The sequence below is a fragment of the Leuresthes tenuis genome, unplaced genomic scaffold (genome assembly GCF_036924035.1).
Source record: "Leuresthes tenuis unplaced genomic scaffold, fLeuTen1.0.hap1 SCAF_11, whole genome shotgun sequence".
Classification (NCBI taxonomy): domain Eukaryota; kingdom Metazoa; phylum Chordata; class Actinopteri; order Atheriniformes; family Atherinopsidae; genus Leuresthes; species Leuresthes tenuis.
The window spans coordinates 2,552,609-2,572,503 of NW_027325365.1; the positions used below are offsets into that span (position 1 = coordinate 2,552,609).

Here is a 19,895-nt window from a genome sequence, read left to right on the forward strand (position 1 = left end):
GTCAGTGCTTTTTGTCCCACTCTGTCTTACCTTTCTCATCTCCTTATAGTTGTGGTGCCTGAAGTCCAGTTTATCTTTGGATCCTGTCGGCTCCGTCTGCCATGCATAGATGTTATCGGGATCTGTTGAATGGGAAAGTTGAACGTCACGGAGGCACAGTGTAAAAACACGAAAACCGCTTCCCGCCGTTGGCTTCCTTTACCTGGAGTGGCACAGCCCAACACCTCAGCTCTGAGGCAGATGTCTCCCTCGGTCCCGTTCTGGTACCACGTCTGAGGGTTGATCCGAATGTAACGGGCCACCGTGGACGAGTTAAACAGCGTGAGGACGGGAGTCTCTGCATCTTGGTTTCCTTCAAATTCCTGCAGGACAAGCAGTTTGTGAAAGTGGGTTCATGTGAAGATGGGAAACCTCAATGTTTGTCACACTTTGATTGGTTATTTTTTGCTCCAGAGATGGATTTTCCGCTTTTCTTTACGCTGCCCGGCTGAGACGATCCGATCCGAGATGTTCACTCACCGCCTCTTTGCTTCCGTTCATGCATGGCTTCCAGACCAGAGAGTCGTTACTGAACTGAACCTTGTAGGTATGCACCATGTCCCAGCTGCAGGTTAAACGAGCATTAGCAGCTAAACTTTTCATTTTGATTCAGAGATTCAATCAAGACATCGTCCGGATTCACAGAAAGGAAACGAGACAAAGCAAAGAACTGGTGCTGGATTATGGTTTGTGTCTGAAAGGCTTTTTATTCGTCTTAGATAACTAAAAGAAGAGTTGCAGAGGACAGGAAGAGTAACAGTCCCAGTTTTCATGCATTTCACACAGCAGCACTGACCTCCAGATGGAGTTCCGTCCCTGCAAGATGACACCAGTGAAGCGGGTCAGTCGCCGGGCGTCGACCTCCAGCCACTGCTTCTTATCTCTGTACCGAGCGCACCAGGCCCCGTCGTAAAGGTCTCCGTCCTCTATTCCAGACTGCAGCAGGCAGGAAAACCCCACAAATCAAATGCACGGCAACAGCGCTGTCCAGTAAGATGGAATCGACTGGATAAGTCTTTACCTGGATGTTGAGGCGGCCCCGGTGGGGCCCCAGGCCTCTGCGCTTGTAGGATGAAGCCCTCAGCTGAGCGTTTTTCACTCTCAGTGATTCCAGGCCCAGCGGAGGACATTCTGACACAGTCAACAGGTATTTATCTTATTTATCTTTCTGCTCTTCCTTCTATGCCTGCACCCTATCTCTGCTCTGTCCCCTCTGACAGAGTCGGACTCCTGGGTTCCTTCTATGTAGCTTATTGTTAGCTTTTTATAAAGCTGTTATATCTTCATTTGTAAGTCGCTTTGGATAAATACAGAAACAGAAACATTTATCCACCACCTGAATGCAACTCTTATCATATCATGAACACAGTGGGTAGAAGCCAAAGGAAGTTGGATCAAAGGCTTCCGGCAGAAGACTTTTTGGTGTATTACCACCTTCAAACTGATATAAATCTTAAATTGACTTTGTATTAGACAAGAAAGCCTTTCTGTGCACATCTTCAACCCATCTGTGGAAGCTGTGGGAGAGATAATATCAGATGCTTTCTTACTCTGGTTGCTTCCACGATCTTTACTTATAATTTAATCCTGTCTTTACTGAATTACAGCAACTTTTGATGGATCATTTTTTGCTCCAGAGATGGATTTTCAGATGGAGCCTAGGACAGAATGAGCAGGTCCACCTGGAGCTGGTGTCGTTTCCTTAAGTCACCCAGAATCCTTTGCTGCTGTTTTGGAACCTCAGACAGACGCTTATTGTCTGCAGGGTTCAGCTCTGCTAAACCGGCCTCTTCCTGTCAGGAAGCTGTTCTGGCTGCTGAGGAGTCAGGCCAAGGTATAGAAGCAGCTTAAATGAATGCTAAACATAGGTGGCTTTCCCTGGAAAACCCCTTTCCCCATTTTTCCTTGTAGTCCAGCAGGATCTTTTTAAAGTTGTTTGTGACTTGGAATTTCTCTGTGGTGCTGCCGACCTCAAACAGCAAATTTCAACCAAAGTCCTGAAACGAGTGAAGCTGAGCCAGAGAGTCTTGGCAGATTGACAATGCTGGGACAGGCAAGGACAGGCAATTAATGCCCAAACAACCCACAACTCAGCTGATACACCAGGTAAATACAGCTAATTCCAGAAGAAGACAAAATAAATCACAACTGTTCGTGTTTTGCTGTGAAAAATGTGATTTTATCACAACGAGAGCATCATTTCCTCTCTTTAGAGTTCTCTGACTGACACTGAAAACCTTGTCAATTGTCTAATATAAGTTAACGAATGTGTAAAGATTATTTTTGTCACAGTTTCATGCAAAATATTTGCCACACAGCCCGTTTTCCTCCGACTGCGTTATCACTTCTCTGCAGTTTTTAATGTGAAACTGCATTTCTGCATCATTATCCAACAGACTGGATTAACTCCATAAATCCCAACCTCAATCTGTTCCTAAAGCTCACAAAGTGGCTGTGGAAGCTAAACCTAACCAGAAGAGTGTGTTGCCTAAACCTAAACAAAATAAACCAAAAGTAAAGAAACTGTCCTGATGCCACGTTTCTGACCACTTTGATCCTCAAACTGGTGCAAAATATCAGAACTCCTCCCAGTTTGGTAATAAACAGTAAAGACAGGAACAAACCACCTGAGCTCAGAAACATTAGCTAGTGAAGTTTTCTGTTTTTAAGATTTAAGATTAGGCTTAAAACTTTCCTTTCTGATAAAGCTTATAGTTAGGGATGGCTCAGGTGAGCCTGAAACATCCCATAGTTAAGCTGCTATAGGCTTAGACTGCTGGGGGACCTCATCTGTCACACCTTTCCTCACTTTGCTCTCTTTTTCCCTGTTTAACTTCTCAAATGATTTTATGTCCATGTGACTTTATTGTGGTTATTAACTTGTGTTTCCCTGTTCCAGCAGGTATCCTTTGAATGGTGTTATGGTGTTTTTCCCCCCTCTTTTCCCTCTTTTCTGTCTTCTCAAACCCCAGCTGGTCGAGGCGGATGGACACCCTTCCTGGTTCTGGTTCTGCCAGAGGTTTCTTCCTGGTTCTGGTTCTGCCAGAGGTTTCTTCCTGGGTCTGGTTCTGCCAGAGGTTTCTTCCTGGTTCTGGTTCTGCCAGAGGTTTCTTCCTGAGTCTGGTTCTGCCAGAGGTTTCTTCCTGGTTCTGGTTCTTCCAGAGGTTTCTTCCTGGTTCTGGTTCTGCCAGAGGTTTCTTCCTGAGTCTGGTTCTGCCAGAGGTTGCTTCCTGGTTCTGGTTCTGCCAGAGGTTTCTTCCTGGTTCTGGTTCTGCCAGAGGTTTCTTCCTGGTTCTGCCAGAGGTTTCTTCCTGGTTCTGGTTCTTCCAGAGGTTTCTTCCTGGTTCTGGTTCTGCCAGAGGTTTCTTCCTGTTAAAGGGAGTCGTTCCTTTCCACAGTCCCTCAGGCTCAGGACGGGAGATTGGACTGAAGACAAGTTTCGGTCCAATCTGTTGGTTTCCTTAGCTCGGATATTATTTTTTAATTGGCTCCATATGAATTAATTGGATTATAATTACAATGAATTGAATTCCAATTGGCTTGATTTGGACTTTATTACTTAAGTGCCTTGAGATGATAATTGTTGTAATCTGGCGCTTTATAAATAAAATTGATTGATTGATCGATGAAGTGAAGTCTTTTTCAGCCTGAATCTAACACCGACAGTGTGTCATGACGAGGTTTTGCCACCGTATGACATCTTTTGACACAACTATAGCCAGCAGTGACTCTGGAAAAACTTCCACATTTGCTTTAAACTCCTTATTGCTACACACTGAAACTTTCCAAGGACAGAAGTGTATTAGAAGAGCTAATATTCAAGGCGCTCCCATTTAAACTTGCAGCCTGTTCTTTCATATCACTGTTAATCTCGTTCCAGCACTGCTGGACAGGCCTCAATGCATTTTAATGAGCATCAGCTCTGATGTGACATGACGCCTGGCTTATTTAGCATTTATTTTAGCAAAGCCCTGACAAGACAATCTTTGACCTTTCCTGCTGGACATACACATTATATACACAAACACTGTATAAACACTTCCTCGGTCTGTTAAATTTGCAGTCCAGCAGACACACGTGCACATATACATGCAGATCCTTTCATATAAGAATTTACGACACATTATATGCACACACACACACGACAGAGGAGCTGGAAAATGGCAGAAAATTGCTTCTATTGTGTGTTGCACTTGTGTTAAGAACAAAAGAAGAGCTACATATTACAGCATGCACCATGAGGGTGACGTTTTTAAGGGATCAACACAAACTCATCACACACGGACGCTTGATCAGGACCATAAAGTACCGTTTAAATAGCACAGGCTGCCCCACAAGTGTCATTTTTCAGAGGCAGGGCCGTCCCAGTGGACCTATAAGTCCCTCAGTGTCTGACACAAGCACCGGGAGACCACCGGCAGGACATGTCGCCGTGGTAACCCAGACTTTTTCCATCAGGCTGCTGTCTAACTCAACGTTAACGCTGTAAAACGGCATTTTTACACGCATGCAGTTTCCTAAACATGACCAAACAGCGAGTGAAAACTTTAAAAGGTCAAATATAAGTATAACAGTAGAAGTTCTACTGAATATATGGTTGAGCTTAAAGGGGAACTCTGGTATTTTTAAACCTGGACCTTATTTCTGGCATGAAATACGTTCATCTGCTCACTGAGAACAGTTTGGTGAAAGTCGGCGTCCTTCAGAAGATATTTAGATAACTGGAGATCCATATAACGGAGTGAACGGGGCTTAGAGGATGCAGCCTCTAAATAAGGCATTATCTGTCTTTATTTCACCAATACTTTAAGAAGAATGAATGAATGAACGTGTGCTATAGCTCTGTTAGCTCATAGCTGCTGTTATGTGGCTACTTGCAGCTATAGGAGAGCTAACGGAGGGATTTCTACACAGGCACTCTACTGGGACCACTTCATCCACACGCCCCCCTGCAGCACAGTTTATTCACTCCGTGCTCTGTGACAGTCGGCTAACTTCACACAGAGTTTGCTGCTGATAGTTTTGTGCAACATGGCAGGATATTTATCAGGTTTTAACAATGTGAACGACGACTTTGAGTAAGATGGATGTTCTTACCAGAGTGAATGAACTGCACTGCAGGGGGGCGTGTGGATGAAGTGGTCCCAGTAGAGTGCCTGTGTAGAAATCCCTCCGTTAGCTCTCCTATAGCTGCAAGTAGCCACATAACAGCAATGAATGAATTAAGGCTAAAAGGGAACTGAATGAATAGAAATGGGAAACTTGACCTGACAGAGCATCCATATGAGCTCAGACTGTTGTCTTTTCAACGTTAAGAGTAGAATTAACAGCTGGATGAAGATTTTTGTCTGAATCCTAATCTCACCCCCAAAGAAATAGTTTTAATCTAGGTCCTCAATCAGGGTGTCAGGGTCAATCTGATGGTTTTCAAAAGGGAAATGGCACCTTGCCCCTGCAGAAGGAATTAGGAAGGAAGGATTCGTCTAAACAGCACATTAAGTTGATTTCCTAATAGTTAAATAGTTTAGATATACAGAGTGTCTCACATCAGTGCTGTGGTTAGTGTAGGAAAGTCAGAGAAATGCTTTTTTTTTAAGTGCTGATTTAGAAAATAGCTTTATTTGTTGCTTTTTTTTTTTAAGTGTCCCAGTTTGTTTCATTTTTCCTTTAAACCATTTCAAGTTGTAATGTATTTATGGAACAAATGAAAGACTCAACTGGGAAAAGCAACCAAACCTATTTTCCACTAAAACCTGCTGTTTCCCTGTGGGCTAAACCCGGTACATACGTGGGTCTGGTTCTGCGGGTGCAGGCGGGCTCACGCTCTTTTTGACCGCAGGCTTTGCTTCCTTCACAACCTTTTGCTTCTTGGTGAGGACTTTGGGTTTCTGCGGGACGGTTTGGGGCTTTTTTGCTACTTTTCTGTTCCTCGTTGACCTCTTTGCTAGAAAAACATTTCATGCAGAGCGGACCGTGATCAGCTAACAGAACATTTACTACAGCCTGTGTGGTGCTCATTTACAGGTTCAACATTTCATTTTGGTGGTCACTGTAAATCAGGTTTAAATGGTCTAATGTTTTAAAGAAAAGCTTTATTTTTATCATGCTTTTGGATATTTTAGAAGCTGAAACTTTCATTAAAGCGTGTAGTAAAGTACAAAGAAAGTCCAGTTTTCACCTCCCCCGACCCTTGGACACTGACCAAAGACATACAAAGAGCAGCTCTTTGCACATCAAGCTGCAGATCGTGACATATCTTCCCTGAACCTCATGATATGAGGTGATATTTTACATGAAGTGGTAACTTTTACCTCCACAGTTGCTGTTAACAGCCAGTGCACAAGCAATGAGAAAAGTGCAAAGTTGCAATAATGCATTAGAGTACAAACGCCTGCGGTAAAGTTTATCAGCGAGGGGTATTTATTCAACATTAACATGTAGGAGATCAGTGAAAACAGCATAATATAAGCATCGAATTATGAAAATGTTTGACATCCACTCACCTAATTCCTGAGGACCCTCCTCTTCTTTTCCTTCTGTTTTTCCTTTAGTTTCCTTTAGTCCTTTAGTTGTTGACTTATTGGAGCTGGCTGTGACTCCTGAGGTGGGAACCTTTGTGGCATTGGTTTTCCCTGCAGAAAAAAAGCTCTCACTTGTAGTAAAAGCTGCATTTGCAGCTACTGTGGGTCTCTCTGCTCTTACGTCATCAGCAAATCTGCTAGAAGCAAAAGCCAAGAGGATGCAACCTGAGAAAGTCAAGGAAATGTGGAGAAATGCTCCCATAGTGCATCTCCCCAGCAGAAATACCTCAAAGACTAAACCCTCATTCAACAGTCCTGACCTTCTGCCTCCTGCTAAGTTCACATCAGTGCAAACTGTTTCCTTTCACAGACAGGATGAAAAAATAAAGCTCAGTTTAGAGCTTTGCTGTAACACAAATGAATTAGACTGAAAGGGTTTAAAAGGCTGATGTTTAAACACGCTTTGCAAATAAAAAGGGTTCATCGATAAGATAATGCATGAGATACACACCCTGCCTTCAGCTGGAACTGAGCTTCGTTTACCTGTTTTTATCCTATGATCACATGCTGATAAATCAGAAAAACTAATGATCACTTTTTTCTCCCAAAAGACTTTGAGAGGCAGGAAGAATTAGAACTAAAATCTGTGCAGAGGTGTGTCACTTTCATATGGATGCTGTCGATTTCAGCTTTATTTTGAAGGCTTTGCAAACATCCTGTTGCCTTGCTGGCATACTTGACCCTCGTCTCTGCTGAGCTTCTGCACCGAGCCAGTTTATTCAGTGATTAAATTCCAACAGCCCTCCTTTTCATCAGTGTGCAGATCTCTGCAAAGAAGGAGAGGCGATGGATAGAAAAGCCTGTTTAAAACCCTGGTTTAAAGGTGGTAATAACCAGAGAAAATGCTGTAATAATAATCTGTGGGAGTGTATTATGCATGAACAAGGGCCACATTTCACAGGTTAAATAGCTTTAATGGCACAGACATGTTATAAGAGCCATTTGTACATCCAGTAAGTTACGGATCATTTGAGAAGTGTGACACCAAATCAGCCAAATTACTACAAATGAAAGTAGAAAACAAAGAAAACAAGAAATCCCAGCACATTCAGTCTGATGCCAGAAGCTGGCGGACAGTCTGACACTCCTGAAGTTAAAGGCCAGCTTCAGATCTCTGCTGACAAACGACTTTGAACAGTTTAAGGCATCGTGACCTTTTTAAAAAGGAAACCTTTCAGTCCGGCTGTTAATGAGAGAAAACGACACGTGACGACAGACTATTCAGCCGGGAAAAAAGAAGAAGATACAAAATATATTTACAGAAAAATTTTAAAAACAAGAATCAGTTGTAGATTCATCATCTGCAGCAACTCGCCTCCTCCAACAGAAAAGCTTCAGATGTCTTTAAAACAGACTGGAAATGTGGTACATCTGAGTGGAAGAACCCTTTCCTCAATGTTTCTGCACATGATGACACACAAACTTACAACAAGCATCACACTAAAGCAGACGCTGCTTCATACGCCGCACATCAGACTGATAAAACCAACTCACAGACTGAAACTGCACTGTAAAAAATGTGATAGAAAGTGAAAAACCTAAATCCAAATGTTGAATGTTGTTCAAAGTGTGCAAATCGACCAGAAGTCACAAAGCGGTTTGCTTTGAAGGATACAAAAGTCCTGAAAACCTGCACAGTCTGTTCCGCTGATGGTGCTCCTCTACAGCTACACCTTTCGGTCCACTTGTAAAATGACAAAAATTAAAGTAAAAAATGGTGGAGTCACGTCCAGAAAGAGGGGAGCAACTGCTGAGTGAGAACGTCCATTCTGCTCCGGGGATTAAGGTTTCCAGAGCTTCAGCAGGCCGTCCTCACTGTATGTGGAAATGAGGTTCTGGTGGGGGTGGTGGGCAATGCCGATCACATCCTTCTCATGGACCTGGGAAAGAAATGAGCAGAACATGAGCTGCTACCTGGAATATAAGTGGAGCTTAAAGGGGAACTCTGGTATTTTTAAACCTGGACCTTATTTCTGGCATGAAATACATTCATCTACTCACCGAGAACAGTTTGGTGAAAGTCGGCGTCCTTCAGAAGATATTTAGATAACTGGAGATCCATATAACGGAGTGAACGGGGCTTAGAGGATGCAGCCTCTAAATAAGGCATTATCTGTCTTTATTTCACCAATACTTTAAGAAGAATGAATGAATGAACGTGTGCTATAGCTCTGTTAGCTCATAGCTGCTGTTATGTGGCTACTTGCAGCTATAGGAGAGCTAACGGAGGGATTTCTACACAGGCACTCTACTGGGACCACTTCATCCACACGCCCCCCCTGCAGCACAGCTTATTCACTCCGGTAAGAACATCCATCTTACTCAAAGTCGTCGTCAAAATCTGATAAATATCCTGCCATGTTGCACAAAACTATCAGCAGCAAACTCCGTGTGAAGTTAGCCGACTGTCACAGAGCACGGAGTGAATAAACTGTGCTGCAGGGGGGCGTGTGGATGAAGTGGTCCCAGTAGAGTGCCTGTGTAGAAATCCCTCCGTTAGCTCTCCTATAGCTGCAAGTAGCCACATAACAGCAGCTATGAGCTAACAGAGCTATAGCACACGTTCATTCATTCATTCTTCTTAAAGTATTGGTGAAATAAAGACAGATAATGCCTTATTTAGAGGCTGCATCCTCTAAGCCCCGTTCTCTCCGTTATATGGATCTCCAGTTATCTAAATATCTTCAGAAGGACGCCAACTTTCTCCAAACTGTTCTCGGTGAGTAGATGAATGTATTTCATGCCAGAAATAAGGTTAAAAAAAAAAAACCAGAGTTCTCCTTTAAAGGTTCTTACTGAACCAAAAACACTTCTGTAAACGTGTCTTAGTGCAACAGCTAACCTTCGCTCTGGATGCTACAGTAACGTACCGTCAGCGTTCTCTCCAGCTTGCCGGTCACCGTGCTGAAGCAGTAGAGCACAAAGTCCTCCCCAACGCAGTAGATCCACTCTCCACGCGGTGACAGCGTGCAGCACACAAAGTCGCCACCTTCCCTCTTACCGGAGCTGAAGCTCCTCACAATCTGGCAGCAAGCAGAGCCCAACACAGAACACGTTAACGCCAGAGGCCGGGTGCACAGACTCCATCCAGAGCACAGACTTGGACTCACCTGCCCCTGCATGTTCATGATGACCACCGTGTTGGAGCGGTTGCACACTACAAAGTGCTCGGGGTTCTTGGGCAGCAGGATGACGTTGTTGACCGTGATGTCGGTGCCGGCTGAGGTGCCGAGAGGCTTAAAGGTGCTGGTGCACTCGGTGGTCTTCACGTTCCACACCTGCAGCAGAGAAAGGAGTCTTTATGAGAGGCGTGAGGCAGCTTCAGGTCCAAAAAAAGGAGGGATTCTCCTCTCACCTTAACGGTACCGTCGGAGGAGGCGGTGACGATGTGGTGGCCGTCTGGAGTGAAAGTCGCCTCGTTGACAAACGAGGTGTGACCACGAAACTCCTTCAGGGATTTACCAGACTTCAGCCCGTGGATTCTTGTGCAAAACAAAGGAATGTTGTAGAAAAACTGCCAAACATCCAGATAAACTTGGCATAAGAAGCAGAGTTGGAGTCGTTTACCTGATGGTCTGATCGAAGGAGGCGCTGAGCAGCTGGCTGCTGTCCTTACAGAAACTGACACAAGTTACTCCTTTGCTGTGGGCGCGTTCGAACCTCCTCAGACACTGACCGCTCTGGATCTTCCAGACCTGCACACACGTTACGGCGAGTTTAACGACGAGATGCCCAACAGCGCTGCAAACGGTAAAGCCTCTCTTTAACCGGGGGCTCACAACCCGCCGCCTCTGCTGCTTTAAGCAGCCAAAGGGGCGGGGCTTTCATATCTGTACATCTATACATCGACTCCTGCAACAATAAGTTTCTCCTCCATGGTTTTTTTCTGCCCTTTTCCACCTTTTTTCTGCCTTCGGAATCCAGATCGTCTGCATCGCTGCTCATTTGCATAAAGTTGAGCTTCTCTCAACTTTCGAAGCTCACAACGCTCATGAAGCTTAGTTCACATTGAAAATGAATGGCAGCTGGCCGCCTCGGCCTCTCAAGACGCTTTTGGTGTGAGCGCCCGGTAAAAGAGACTTTAGAGCCCGGTTAGGGTTCAAATATGTCAAAATAAACACATTTTATAGTATAAAGTATAAATGACAGGTACACTCGTTAGTTAGAGGATTTTTTTGTGGGTGCATACAGGTTGTAGAAAGCTGCAGTCTGTATTAAATCAAACAGGGACAACAAAAGAACGAGGGGCCACCTTTATCTTTCCATCCTGGGCTCCTGTCGCCAACATCTCTGTATCCCGACTGAAGCACATGCACAACACTGCATCATCCATCATCATGAAGTTATCCTGAGCCTGATATTTCAGATCCTGCAAAAACACAACACATACAGTTGATAGAGGTTTAAAAAAGAAGTAAATTTGAGGTCACATTTAATCAGAAAGTACATTTTTCTTTTGCTACCTTTCTGATTTTGCCGGTGGTGAAGTTCCAGACCTCAATGAAGCCGTCCACGGAGCCGGTGACCAGATACTGACCATCGGGGGAGAATCTGGAGCACTCCACGTGGGATTTCTGACCAAACTGCGCAGAGACAGAAGAGTTCAGACATTAAACGTTTAAATGAACAGTGTGGAGCAGCGCAGTGGCAGTTTAACACTTTCCACAGCCACATTTAGACTTTGTGGGTACCTTGATGTGCCTGCTGAGCTGCGTGGGGAAACGCTCCTCCTCCACGTCCTTAACGGCAGCTTTACCCCTGAACAAGTCGATGGTCATACCAGGGGGCAAGAGTCCCTGATGCTGCTGCCACTTCAGGGCCTGAGAAAGGAAAAGGAGCCCAGAGACCATGATCAGCCGACTGTCGGGATCTGCAGCTTAACTAAAGTCTGTTGAATGATCATCAAGGACCAGAAGGTTGCTGCTGGTACAGATAAGTCAGGAGTAAGATTCACTTAGCCCCTTTACTGAGAAGCTGCACCCGCAGGCCTCAGCTAACTCACCCGCAGGCCTCAGCTAACTCACCCGCAGGCCTCAGCTAACTCACCTGCAGGCCTCAGCTAACTCACCCGCAGGCCTCAGCTAACTCACCCGCAGGCCTCAGCTAACTCACCCGCAGGCCTCAGCTAACTCACCCGCAGGCCTCAGCTAACTCACCCGCAGGCCTCAGCTAACTCACCTGCAGGCCTCAGCTAACTCACCCGCAGGCCTCAGCTAACTCACCCGCAGGCCTCAGCTAACTCACCCGCAGGCCTCAGCTAACTCACCTGCAGGCCTCAGGTAACTCACCTGCCCCAGCAGAGCCATGAGACGAGAGGGCGGGACCACGCTGACCTCTCCTGCCAGGGCCTGAGCGATGGCCGCCCGACGCTTCTCCTTACTGCTGCCATCTGGGTACGCCTGGACAGAATTTCATCAACATAAGATATATCACAACTGTTTTGTTTTAATCGCACATGTTACGTTCTTGCACAGATAAAGATAAGAAGGTGTGTATTTAAGGCTTATTTCAGTCTGCCTTCATACATCCTGATGTATCCAAAATCCTGGGCCTCTGATTGGTCAGTTTCAGTTGCTTCGTAGGGCTGCCACGATTATATCGTGCGTCATTTTTTTTAAAAACTTTGTTTTTCTCTCAAAGCTGCTGCCTTTCTGTCCTTGACACACATGCTCAGCAGTGGTAACCGGGGTCAGCCGTGATGTCACAGGAAGTTAAACCAGACGGGCTCTGGTATCATGGCTACCCGGCTACGGAGCTCAAAAGTGTGGGAGCATTTAAAGAAAACTAAAGACAAATGTGTGCAATGCAGTATCTGTACAGCAGAACTTGGCTACAACAACAACGATGCACGAGCACCTGAACAGGAAGCATGTTGTTGTGACTGATTGTGAAGAGGGACGTCATCTTGGTAAGCTAACTGGCTAGTTAGCTGCTAAAGTTAGCGTAAACAGAGAGTTAACTTGCTACTTACTCATATTGATAGCTGTAAACGTTAAGATTAGCGATGACAATGGGATTAATTAGCCTTAGCACACATATTTCATTTGCTTTCTGTAACATTATAATAAAGATGTGTTTGAATAGGAACGCTAATGTTTTCTAACGTTACGTTTCAGTGCTAAAACAGTACGTTCATCTTCAATGGACGGCTTTGTTTCAAAGCTAGCTACATGCACACCTCAGCAAGCAAATGTCCTGACTGAGTCCAAACTGAACATGTTGGTGTTATATTTAAGTCAGTGAGACCAAAACTTTTAGTGAATAATTCCTGAGTTTCAGGTGCCTGCCTCATTTGATTTAAATGCAGCTCTGTTTGATGCCAAGGACAAATGAAGGAAAGAAAAACCTAAAAAAAACCTTAAGTATTTATTTTTGTGTGTTTGCTACAGACTTAAATAATTGTTTGTTGCAACAAGCTGCATATTTCATTAAAGGGTTAATGAACTATGATAAGAATTGTCTTTTTTGTAATTAGCATCTACCTTAAACACTCCAAGCTGAAAGCTAATGATGGTTATATAAGAGCAGCAGCATCCTGGTGCAATAAACTGTATGTTTTACTTTCAATATACGTATGATCCGATTAGTCGACTAATGAAAAAAATAATCTGTGATTAGTCGACTGTTAAAATAATCGTTTGTGGCAGCCCTATTGCTTAGTAAAATGTCCTGGAAGGATCTGAAGTGCAACCATGATAAGATGTGGCCAAACTCTCTAACTGTTGAGAAAAGAGCTTCAATACTTTATCACCTTCAGCAGAGGAAACACTGAAGCATCCTTTATGACAGAAAAGGAGATGATTCAGGACCAGAATTCCTTGCAACTGTCAAAGTGACGCCCATAGAGCTGCATTAACAATTTATGTACATGAATAGAAGATAAGATTCTATAAAAATGAAGCAAAGGAAAAGAAAATGCTGCTGATTAAGTAAGAACCTGAGCAACGGTCGCCAGAGAAGCTCTGAGATGGACAAACTCAAGTCTCTCAGTAGTTAGGAAGCAAAATTAATGAGTGCTTTGGACTCACCTCTCTGGGATCGAAGTAGGAGCGAGCCAGCAGGTTCTCCAGGTGGATGTATCTCTCTGGCTGAGTCTGTTTCAGCATAATCATCGGGTCGGTCTGTCTGAGGAGTGAACGGGCGGCACCGAGCTCTCTCAGCTCAATCAGCTCCAAGACAACCTGGTCAGAAAGATACACTTTAATAGAAGAAAACATGACTTCAGATGTGATCGAATAGTTCCTTTCATGACTAGATCTGCTGGAATAAGTAACGACAACAGCAGAAAGGGTTATACTTCCCTCCAACTCCAACATTTCTGGTGACCATCTTTATTCAGGCCACAGGTTGCAGCACAGTGAGTGTTTTCCTATAAAAACGATTATCTGCCAGCTGGGTTTTCCCTCCACTGTGAATTTTGGTCCTCAAATAAAAGAATGTGATGATATTCCTTCTTAAACTTCTTGTGGATGCTCTTGGAGTTCAGGAGGATCTCAAACTACTCTGCGAGGCACTATGTCAGATGGACAGAGTTAAATACCGTTCAAACCTCACCTGTTCGTAAAGGTCTATCAAGGTCTTATCGGGCAGTTTGAGGGACTGGATGGCCTGCAGAACAGTATCCCAGTGGCCACTGTTGATGTCTGCCACAAAGCTTTCTATGCTGTCCACTGTGTTCAGAGACACTGTGGTCTCCTCCTGCAGTGTGGCGAGAGTCCGGTGCAGACTGTTTTCCTTCAGGTACTGCATAATCAGACGGATCACGCTGTGAAAAAACACAAAATATACAGGTTACCTCCTCCATCACAAGCCAGTTTGATAAATTACTTCATTCCCAATCATAAAAAATGTAAACATGGTACATTTTGATGTTTTTAAAATAAAAGAATAGTAAATATGCTGTGGTCATTTTAAACTTTGACATATCAGAGTAACCTGAACCCCTTCAGAAATCAATACCCTTGTCATAAATGCTTAATAATTAGAAATAATTTGGTTAAAACCCGCTTTATAAAGGGGACATCACTGTTAAAACCTATAAAAAATGTTTTCATCTCATCTTAACAGCACAAATTATCTGCCAAAGCACTTCTAAAAGAAAAGAAACAAGCTTAAAACAGTCCGAGTCAATGTGTTATATATTCCAATTCACTGAATCAGACCGAAAACACCATATACCACAGAGAGATGTGCGCGTACTCACACTAAAGTGAGCACATTTAGTCTGACAAACACTTAAATAAAGTCTTTCCTGACTTACTTACATCCCAGTTCAGAGCAGAATCAACGGTACCTGAGTGCTACGTTGGCTAATGCTAACTTTAACTATCTTATCTATAAATTCCGATTACTGATATTAAACAATATATATAGACAGAGCGGATGAATGGGTTCATATTTCAAGTGACACTGCTCCACTTTATCCTGAAATATTTTCCATTTCTACATTCTTAAGAACACAATCAACGTCTCCACGAGTAGAAATACAAGTTAGCTTACTAGCTATAGCGCTAACGTTTGTGTACTTCAGGTAAGGATGAGACAGGCCTCATTTAAGATATTATCACTAAATGTGCAGTTACTTAACGTAAATGTATTAAATTAACAACTATGCATTGACAGTTATTTAAGGTAGTACTTACTCTGCGGATTCCACCTCTAGAGACATGATTGTTTATTTAAAAACAGCAGCCAAAGGACGCTTCTGCAGCATAAGTTAGAAACACGCAACCGAGACAGGAAGTTCTGGGTGGAGCCAAACGCTTTCAAAATAAAAGAGTCCAGTGGAATAGTTTATTATTTGCTCTGGAACATCTGACCCGGAAGTATCTGAGAAGCAACCAAAATAAAAGACGTTTGAATTGCCTGAGCTAAGGAAAGGAGCACAAAAAACTTCTGTAATCACCCCTTCTTTAATAATATCCAGAGCGTTACAACAGAAATCGTATAATGAGTTACACAACGTGGAATAAAGAGTAAAGGTTGAACGTTTTAAGTGCTTTTTTATGGAATGCTGAATGGTAAAATATATGGTTTGGAATTGGAGAATTTAGAATAGTGAATCTGATATTTAGCCAGTCAAAGTAATGCATGTTTTCCTCAGTAGCTCGGTGTGTAAAAAAAAGAACAGAAAAAACAGTATTTTGTCTCAAGATAAAAACAAATCAGAACAAACAAAAGAAGAAACAAAGAAGCTAAAAAAGAGACAATTTAGGACAGGACCTAAATGAATGATAAAGGTTACAGGATACATAACACCATCCTTGACGAGAGATGATTCTGTTCCACAGTTCCTTGCAACTTTTATCCAGTCATACTGTGATTCATGTGGAAAAATGTTATATATTTGAACAGTTTCCTTTTTTATTTACGATCTTTGATAATTAAATAATACTCTAGATGATCTCTAATATGATATAAATAGGATAATCTAATGTAATAACGTGATACGATTGCAACAGACAAAGTATCTCAAGCACTTTTTACAGAATATTTACCGAACATTTGTAGTTTCAGTGTTGCAGAAACACATCGCAGCTCAGTGTAAGTGTGGTCGGATGTATTTTCCAAAGTCCTTAAGAATATTTCCTGCCACCTTTCCTTAACCTCGTGACTTTTTACACGAGGTCAAGGAAAAGTGCAGATAATTAAACAACAGATCATTTCTTTTTAACTAGGAGACCAGACCCAAAGTCTCTTTTGACATAAATTTTTATTTATATTGAGGGGTAAATATAAAGGGCAGTTGGATACTCTTGATGCAGATGTTTTGAATACATAGACAGCGTGAAAAGGATATTATTTCCCATTAATACAGTCAAGAGCACTTTCCTTCCCAGAACTGTGAGAACACTGAATCCTCCAGATTTCACAGAGATGTAATGTGACTAGAAGATTGAGCATAAACATTTTAGTCCAGAAAAGGTTCAAGGATTGAAAATATTACAAACGCAACACAGACAACAAAAAAGCAACATTAAGCCTAAACTGTGCAACGTTATCTATTAAATTTGAGTCTACAACCATTATTTGAAATAAGGATAGAAGGCCTATAATCAGACTTATTTCCCTGCAAGCAGTAAAAACCCAAGATATTTAATGTTTTAAATAAAGATATGAAATGTTTAAACACAGTGTTCTTTACATAAAGATTAGAAAGGATTTGCATATTTCTACCTGTACAGGGCAGAATATCACTAAACCATTTAAGGAACATTAAAGAGCACAGCATCAAAAGTTTATAAAACAAGGACATGGACAAGGGATAACTGTGGGAAACCTTTGTCAAGCCCCACAATAAAAACAGAGGTACATTCAAACTTTACTGTGCAAAAAGCACTCTTATATTAACCTTTCCAGAGACTGCGTCGACTTCTCTGGGCTCAGAGGCATCTGAGATGCACCATCACACAAAGGAAATGTTTATTATGGTCGGATCAGTCAGGGCAAAGATGAAAAGAAGCATCCAGACTGTTATCAATGAGTCCAACAGCCAGGCTCTGGGATGGTGTGGTGTTGTATCTGCTCACTCTGTGGTGGCATTAATATGGAAACGTTGACTGAAACTTTAGAGCAACACATGCTGCCTTCAGCACATCTTTTCCAGGCATGTTTTCAAAAAGGTTCAGAACCACATTCTGCACATGTTACGGAGGCACAGCAGAAGAAGAAGAGGGTACAGGAACTGGACTGACCTGTCTCAGTTTGTAAAGGAAAAACATGACAAAAACAATGATGCTGTAATGTGGCACAACTTCAAACATCTTTGCAGGAAGACTGGAGCAGAATAACACATGGATTTCTTTAAGAGCTGACAAACTCACTGCTGTAACATATTTAAAGTGTTGTGGAAAGGAAAGGTGTCATTATAAAGTGGTCAGTGTACCATTATGTTTAAATTAAATGTCTAAAATTAAAAAACAGACGTATATAAACAAATTAAATGAAGGAAACAAGACAAAACTAGAGATATCTTCAGTTCATACTGCCTGGAATTAGATGAAAGTCAGCGTAAATGCAGGAATCCTTGTTTGTCCACCAGCATCTCACCATCCCAACAGGGGGCGCTATCCGCACACCTATGACTGAGGCCCTCTTGACTCCCTTCTCTCTGCCAGTGAAGGTCTTTCAAGGTTATGATGATGTGTGGTGCAGCACCACTTCAATCTGCAGGGTTTGATTGTTTTGGGCAATCGCGGCGTAATCCCACTGTGAGCCCCATCCACATTGGAAATGAATTTGGCAACCAGAACACAGCAGACCCGGCTTGGTTTCATTTGCCTTTGCAGATGGAGAAATATATTGGGAAGTGATGAGGAGCAGCTGAGAGGATGGGGAGGGGAGGAGAGGTGTTTTCACACAATAACATAACACCACATTCCCTCTGAATGCATTAACAAGAAAGCAGAAGAAAGACGTCAGTGTATCTTCTGACACGAGAGCGCAGGGGCTGCTAAGATAATGCTTTCCAATGAGGTGTTGCCACCACACTTGAAGAGTGACAGCAATACAAAAGGCTGTAATGTAATCCCTTCTCAGAGAGAAACCCTCCAGAAGAAACGTATCTTTTCTTTGGTCTGTCAGGAAGAGAAAAACATTTAGTTTATAAAAGCAAAAATGAGGAGGGGGGGGGGGGGGGGGGGGGGGTGTTCTGTCCTGTCTGTGATCCTCATCGTGTCTCTTTTTTCATATCAAAAACACACGATTGTCAGACAACATGAGTCAAACCGATCAGCTGTTCTGTACAGTAAAAGGTTTTGAGCCACTTCTTCACATTATGTTTCCCATCTTTTAAAATCATCTTCAACAATAGTTCTCCAGGCTTTCTGAAGGTCTTTTAATGTTATGATGTCTACAAATAACAGTTTTAAATAGTATATTTGAGCACTTTGTTACAGCAACACATTATTTTTCCTCATTTCCTCAGTTGCATCTAAAATAGTCAAAACTTGGCATATCTCAGCATGGTGTGCAGTGTGTCCTTAAAACATTTGAGGAAACTGGACAAGTGGAGGACAAAAGAAGAAGTGTCAGGCCTAAAAAACTATCTCCAGCAGATGAACAGGATCTGAAAGAGATGTCCTTAAGAAAGAGGAAAAAATCCAGCTGTGACCTGACAGGACCTGAGAGATGCATCTGGACCTTCAGCTGATCCATCTACTGTTGGCCCAAGCCTCATCAGAAATGGTCTCCATGGAAGGGTGGCTGTCAAGAAGCCGTTCTTAAGGAAGGGAAACAGGGAGAAAAGGCGGAGCTATGCCAGATGACACAAGAAGTGGACTGAAAATCAGTGGCAACAGGTCTTATGGAGGGATGAATCCTCCCCAGAGCCCGACCTCAACATTATTGAAGCAGTGTGGGATCATCTGACAGAGAACGGAACAAAAGGCAGCCCACATCCAAAGAAGAGCTTTGGGATGTCCTTCAAGAAGCCTGGAGAACTATTCCTGAAGACTCCTTAAAGAAATGACAGAAAGCTGGTCTCAGAGGGTTCAGGCTGTGTTGGAGAATAAAGGAGCTCAGACCAGATATTCACTTTAAAGCTGCTGAGAACTGATAAAAAACTCATTTTTTGCCTTATAGACTGTATTTCCTTTTATTTTGGCACGTTTAAATGATTTGCTGCATGTTTTCCTAGTAATATATAAAGATTTATTCTAAACCACATTTATAAAAACCATCAAACAGTTCAGTGTTTCTGTGTTCTTATGCAAATAATTTAAAATGCTAAACCGGCGAATGCTCACAGCTCTCACAACAACAAGCCATAGTCTTGTTTTAGAGATGAAGAGATGGATTAATCAGGCGGTGACAACATGGCAGAGTGTGGAAGCAGGAGAGTACGATGAGGCTGAGGAAGTTTGTCAGAATAAAGGGCATCAAGGGATCAAAACAGGGTAACACCTCTGGAAATGGAAAGTCCAGACTGTAAAGGTTACATCAGACAGCTGCCTAACTTCCTAAGTTTTCAGCCTGGTTTTATGTGTGCTGTGGGTATTAGTTCACATTTTTGTTTTGCCTCTATTTTTCCGTTTTTGTTCAGTGTTTTGAGAGACAGATGCACCTGGAACTTGCCAGTTATGACAAAACACTGCAAACAAACTCCCTTGGGACCAGATTTCTAGTTTTGTGTCATAGCTGAGATTCAGTAGCATTACTTTTTAATGGGGGAAAACAGGATAAGAATAACTTATAACAGTAAATCTTGTCAGATAAAGCGAGGATTACAAGAGCAGTGTTGCTGGAGGAGGACGGATTGGCTTTAAGAGATTGGAA

General features: G+C 42.8%; 2 protein-coding genes across 2 annotated transcripts in view; both read right to left on the bottom strand.

Moving 5' to 3' along the window:
- The window catches only part of LOC140317668 (probable carboxypeptidase X1), a 9,846-nt gene extending 8,948 nt beyond the window's left edge, over positions 1-898 (bottom strand). Inside the window, exons 1-4 of the mRNA XM_072395146.1 lie at positions 836-898; positions 520-604; positions 203-362; positions 31-122 (exon numbers count right to left, since the gene is read on the bottom strand). Coding sequence (XP_072251247.1) covers positions 31-122; positions 203-362; positions 520-597 — 330 coding nt within the window. The 5' untranslated portion in view covers positions 598-604; positions 836-898. The remainder of the gene's footprint in view (positions 1-30; positions 123-202; positions 363-519; positions 605-835) is intronic.
- A 6,615-nt stretch (positions 899-7,513) lies between these two features.
- Positions 7,514-15,364, bottom strand: smu1a (SMU1 DNA replication regulator and spliceosomal factor a). Its single transcript, XM_072395147.1, has 12 exons — positions 15,263-15,364; positions 14,175-14,385; positions 13,649-13,801; positions 11,909-12,019; positions 11,312-11,440; positions 11,084-11,203; positions 10,873-10,989; positions 10,188-10,315; positions 9,976-10,102; positions 9,731-9,898; positions 9,491-9,643; positions 7,514-8,500 (listed from the first exon to the last, which is right to left on the bottom strand). Exons 1-12 carry the CDS (start codon positions 15,286-15,288, stop codon positions 8,402-8,404), a joined length of 1,542 nt encoding a protein of 513 aa, XP_072251248.1. The 5' UTR covers positions 15,289-15,364; the 3' UTR covers positions 7,514-8,401.
- Positions 15,365-19,895: the final 4,531 nt, after the last annotated feature.